General features: G+C 37.5%; 1 protein-coding gene across 2 annotated transcripts in view; it reads left to right on the forward strand.

Moving 5' to 3' along the window:
- Positions 1-4,813, forward strand: part of LOC140169842 (PIH1 domain-containing protein 2-like) — a 32,078-nt gene extending 27,265 nt beyond the window's left edge. For both annotated transcript variants that reach the window (XM_072193153.1, XM_072193152.1), the window contains 4 exons: positions 698-902; positions 1,509-1,632; positions 3,233-3,780; positions 4,401-4,813. In XM_072193153.1, coding sequence (XP_072049254.1) covers positions 714-902; positions 1,509-1,632; positions 3,233-3,780; positions 4,401-4,544 — 1,005 coding nt within the window. In that variant the 5' untranslated portion in view covers positions 698-713 and the 3' untranslated portion in view covers positions 4,545-4,813. The remainder of the gene's footprint in view (positions 1-697; positions 903-1,508; positions 1,633-3,232; positions 3,781-4,400) is intronic.
- The last annotated feature ends 1,187 nt before the right edge of the window (positions 4,814-6,000 follow it).

The following is a 6,000-nucleotide window of genomic DNA, read 5'->3' on the forward strand; positions in this document are numbered from 1 at the left end:
ATGCGCGCGAAAAAAAAAGCCATTTTCAAGCTAAATTAATGAAATATGGTGCAAAAGTTGAATAAATCCATGTGAAGCGCACACAAATTTGCACTTTGGGGGCTAAAATGGCCAAATATGAGTTTAATTTGGTCAGAAACCCACTAACAGGCGTCAACATTGGGGGATGATTGATTGTATGTTGTATGGACCATCCGCCCTGGCAATGCCCTGACATTATACGCCCCCGATTACGCTGAAGTCGCAGTGGGTGACCAGGGTTCGATTTAAAAAATAAAATTTACATGCATAACTCTGGTTTTTTCCTCAAAATGGGCTGAATAACACACAATTTTGCATGCACAGGCAAAATTCTACATGCACAGAGCCAAAGTTACATGTAAAACCCCTCTAAATCGAACCCTGCGGGTGACGCACCTCTTCAGTCAAGCGTCAGCCGTCAACGCGGTGATCTTAGCAACAAGGCACTCGATCCGACTCCGTACCCACAAGATGGCGGCATGGACGTCGCAACACAGAGGTCGGTATAAAACATCTTTGCGTCGCAATGACTACCTCTATTGAGTGCAAAACAGTAAGCTTGATCCTCTTCCCCATCCTCTTCAGAGAGAGTGTGAAATGGAACGGCCAATTTCCACAGCAAAAACAAACTTAATATGCAAATTATGCAATGCCAATGAATCTGTTCTTTTTGCAGCACCACTGAAGTAACCATGGCAGCATCATCATCACCAGAACCAGGCGATATGCACAAGCAAGCACAGCACCTCTGGGCCATGTTAGATGAACTAGCTGACTCAGACCCAGAAGCTTATAAGAAATTTATTGAGAAAAACATGAAGGAGGGTAAGGAGGTGATGGTGCCCGCCAAGACATACATGTGTGTGAAAACAAAGATATTGGTGAGTCTTTGGGGAAATATCTATAATCGGTTCAAAGAAAAAAAATCATCTGTTCCAAAGCCGTAGCCATGGGGTACAGGCTGCAGTGGTGTGACGCACCCCAAAAAATGTCAATCCGATAAAAGGTCCAGACTGTTTTCTGGGAAAAGGTCTTTTTTTTGAGGGGGAATGTTAAAATTTAATAGCCATTTTTTTAAGGAAAAATCACATCAAGGTCCACTTTTTCACTCCCTCCACAAAACAAATTCTGGTTACGGAGTACGGACATGATCTGGCTAATATGGTGACCTCATTTCATTTGAGTGTCATCAGTTTTCTTGTTTATTTATTTTTTTTTTTGTCTAGTGTATTGTTGCTTATGTAACTTGTATTTGTTTTGTTTTGAAGTTTGACTTTTTAGTATATATGTTATAATTATTGTCAGCTCCTGCAAATATTACCTTTATGGTCTTCCTTTCAGTCTTACAGTTCTTTTATCCGAGTATGACAAGGATCTTATTATTACCAAAATGTGATGACTTTGTAATTTTTAGATTTTCTGATTTAGCTACTAATCACTGAAAGTACTTTCAATAAGTTTCTTTATACTTGTCTGTTTTTCTATAGAGACCCAAGTCTTATGATCTTTACATCAACATGTGTAGTTGGACACGTGTACCCAAGCCTGATACAGATGAAGATCCCATCTCAGTGACAGGAGGACCACTGGAGGAAAATGTCGATGGAAAAGGTGTGTTTTCTATGTTTCAATGTGCACAAATTGTTCTTGAACACCCTGAGCACTACCTGTCGATCTAACATTGCCACTGATTGGTTAATTACATGATATCTTTACTTTAACCAATCAGAATGGAGCTTTGCAAATAATTCATCCCATTTTTTTATGTGGTGAAATTATTCTAACAATGTTGCTGATTGGTTCAATTGTTAATGAAAACTTAGTTCTCAATTTCACAATTCTGGACAAAATGGTCCACTTTTGGTGACAAATCTGGTTGGTGTGTTTTTTGGCATGAAAAACGTATCATCTGCTTTTCTTCTGAATTCACAGTAATCATTAGTATACGGACTTGACCGCACTTCCGCACACCACCACCACTTTACTTTAGGGCTGTCAACTAAGTTACGGGTAATTTTGTACTCGGGTACCGTACCTGATTTAATTTTCAGACAGGAATCAAATTTATTTATTTTTTACAAAAATTGAAAAAAAGAAGTTATATAGGCCCTAAATTACTTGTTATTCAAGGTTGGAAACTGGAGAAATTTTGCTGCAAAAAAAAAATTGCAATTTTTTGTATTCAAAGTTGGATAAAGTTGTAGATTTTAATTACCGGTACTTTTGCTTCTATTGAGAAGGCAGGGACACATTGAATTAGTATGCATTGATAGCTATTTTGTTTACTAGTAATTTTTTTTTGTTTTTTTGCGTTTTTCGGGTACTTTGACACATGATTTTTAACCCGGGTACTAGACCAAGAACGGACGGGAACTCAGCCTTACTTTTCTGTAGGCCTGTTTAGAGTAGTTCACTGTATTGTGCGCAAAATTTAAGAATGACAGAAGTTTGCACAAATTGTGCCCCTCTGTCCGGATAGCCTGGTCTACTTCTCTGACCAGGTCACTGTGAGTGGTGCCCACCCGCTTTGTTGAAGATTTGCTTTGTCGAAAATAAGGTTCGCTAGATGTTAAATATGAAATAAGGATCACTATGTCAGATATGAAGTAAGATTGGCTAGTATTATGGCTAGTGTTATGGTTAGGTTGGGGTAAGGGTTAAAATAGCGCAGTCACACAGGCACAACACCAATAGATCAGCACACTTTACAGGTTGTCGCTGACCACTGTGGCCCCATGTCATTCCAAAAACCATTAGACAACAACACAGGGACTTGCAGCAACAAAGCGCACACCCTAGACATTCCACAATTGACCGTGGCAGCCAGGATCAGCTTCCCAAGTTTTGTATGGGTTTATACAACAAGACAATTTAGCAGTATAACTTCTGTGTCAAGAGGAATTTCAAGCCAACTCAATTTTTAACACAAGAGCGTACTAACCACCACCAGGGTTCAGAACCTGCAACCTCTTGCGCCATAGTCAAACACCTTATTGATTGAGCTAACGTCACTGCTTAGCACCAGGGCTAGCTTCAACATAGTGAGTCTTCATTTCAAATTCGACACTGTTACATAAAGCGAACCTTTATATTCAACAGAGTGAACCTTTATATACACCGGGCTGTAACCTGAGTGTGCGATAATGAGAAATGAGTCTATTCACTTACAAATTCATTTTGATATCTATTTATGTTTTCATACTTCATATAGAATGCTACAAAATAGTACGACTAGCAATAAATCCCTACGTCCTGGACGAATGCTGCAAACACGCCGAAGAAAAAGACATGCTCATCCAACTTGGACTCAAATATCTTGAACATCAGCACAACATTGGTATATCAAGACGTTATAAAATACTAGAGGACACACAATACAAAGGAGATCCTTCACTGCTTATGAAAAACTTCTTTCTGAAGAAAGATGACACGGAGAGGAAAAATGTCGATGATTTCTTGAGTAATGTTACCAATATGAGTCCTGACTCATTGTTGACTCAATTAGGGAGAGTATCAATGGACGATACAGCCAATAATAACTCACATGGAGAGAGTCATATTTCTATTACTAGTTTGGAGGATAAACATTTAAAATCGGGACTAATAGAAGAGATCTCAAGTAATGATGTCCAACTTGAGGTACCGGATTATGAAATGTGTGTGAGAGATGCTGATGGCAGAAAGCCAAGAAGAGTTGTTGTGGAAGTCTCTCTTCCACAGGTCTTGTCAGTGAAAGGTTGTGAACTGGATATAACTGAGGTAAGTGATGAGATGGCATCTGCAACAGAGACTTGAATTACATACAAAATAACTGATCATGTGATTAGATAAAATAATGACAAAGGTAAAACTGTAGCCAAGAGGGTGGGATACACCATTCCCCAGGGGTGTAGGCAGGGGTAGTTGGAAGGGGGGGGGCAAACTACCCCACCTACAGAAAATTGTCAGGGATAAAATGGGGACGGCAAAGAGTAAAGTGTCCTTAAAAATAACTAAAAATGGGACAAAAAAATGACAAATGGGGACAAAATTTGGCTTTGCCCCCTCACACTAAAATCCTGGCTACGCTACTATACTGCATTCCCCAAATACCAATCTGAAAAAATTTTACAATTGTCTGCAAAAATGTTGAAAATCAGCTTCTTTTTTTTTCATTTCTATTAAGGAAACAATTCAGAAAAGGTCCACTTTTTTTCAGAAAAAAACATTGAAATCAGCCCTTTTTGAAGGATATTTACATATTTACATAACCAGAACTCTCAAAAGAAACTTACTTTGCTGGTTTTTTTTAATTACAATTTGTTGCAATTTTGTCAAGTGTTTTGCTTATAAGTGCTATTGTCACTTAAGTTGTTTGCTTCTTTTTGTTTTCATTTTAGGATGAGATTTCACTGACGGCAGACGATACCTATCAACTCAATATCTCACTTCCTGAACTCATCAATGAGAATGCAACTAGTGCCAAATTCAGCACCAAGAATTCTTCATTGACAATCACACTTCCAACATTGAACCAAACATAACACTGTACATGTACTGATAAGGCTAATGAAAGTCGATTCCTTGTTTCCGGTTACCCTACTCCGCTCAAAACCAATTGCTGGCCATATATTTCAATATTTTGAATAAATGTTGATTTCTAACAAACTTTAACATACCAACAAATAATTGTGGTATTGAATATATCATAAATCTCTTTCTGTTGATTTTCAGGTATTTACTTTGCAGTAGGAGCATGGTATATGGTTAATAATGAATTAATAATGAATACCTACTCAATTCTCTGTCCCGCACTTTTGTGAAACTTTTGATAATAGTTGTACAATCACCTTCATGTGGTTGTAAACTACATAAACTGTGATTTATCACATGTACACAACCGTTTTAAGCCAAGCGTTTGTCAAACAATTCCCGAGCACAAGCGTTTGTCAAACATTTTCGTAACGCATACTGTAAGCGTTTGGCAAACGTTTTGATCGCTAAATGTTTGTCAAACGTTTGGCGAAAGCGGCTATGTATACATGGGTAGTTATTGGTTTACACCTGTAACAGATGCAATAATGAAATGGTATGAAATAAAGACAATGAATGGTCACCTACACAGTCATGAAAAATTGTGTAACAGGAAACTAGGAATTGACTTTCATTGGCCTAATAGCTATAACAATTTTGAGCTGACTGTCAATTTCAAAGAGTTGAGTCCGCTGGAATCAATCAAAACTTGCCATTAAAGCCCACTTCAACATTTAATTTGCATCATTTCTTGGCAAGCCAAAGAGGAGGAAAGCCGTTTTTGTGGCAAGATGAAGTGGGATGCAGGCACTATTGGTCAATTCCTGACCCAAAATAAAAATTAGACCAAATTGGGAAACATGCTTCAATTGGCACACCCATTTCCCAGTGCACTGATACTATTTAACTTTGTGGCTTCTTCTGACTGCTTACAATTTCTCACAATTATATTTCTACCAAACAATGCAAAATGTATGTGAATAATCAAATAAAGTGAATATTAAATTAATGCAAACTGAAAATTGGTATCTCTGGTATCTTTTTTCCATGTATTTTGCTAATTAAAGGAGTATTTCGTGATCCTAGCATCCTCTTTTTATGACATTTTTCAGTACATATCCACGAAAAAAGCATATTCCCAAAATTTCAGTTGATTCCGATATTATGCGTTTGCGAGTTATGCATGATTATGTGTATTACACTGCTCCATAGAAAATACGTTGTAATTTCGTTCTGGTGCACCAGAACGAAATTCAAATTTCACGATATCTTTGCTAAACGAATTAATCTGCAAGAAATATTTTGTACATAAACATTATGTAGCCAGAGGTTTCCAGTGATATAAAAATCTCAACTTTTTTGAGAAAAGTGGGGGATGAGGCTGTGGATCACGAAATGCCCTTTTAATGACAACTTATTACAATTCATTTCAAATGAATGAAACCCAGGTCAGTGGAATTCAAAATA

This window comes from Amphiura filiformis, chromosome 14 (genome assembly GCF_039555335.1).
Source record: "Amphiura filiformis chromosome 14, Afil_fr2py, whole genome shotgun sequence".
Classification (NCBI taxonomy): domain Eukaryota; kingdom Metazoa; phylum Echinodermata; class Ophiuroidea; order Amphilepidida; family Amphiuridae; genus Amphiura; species Amphiura filiformis.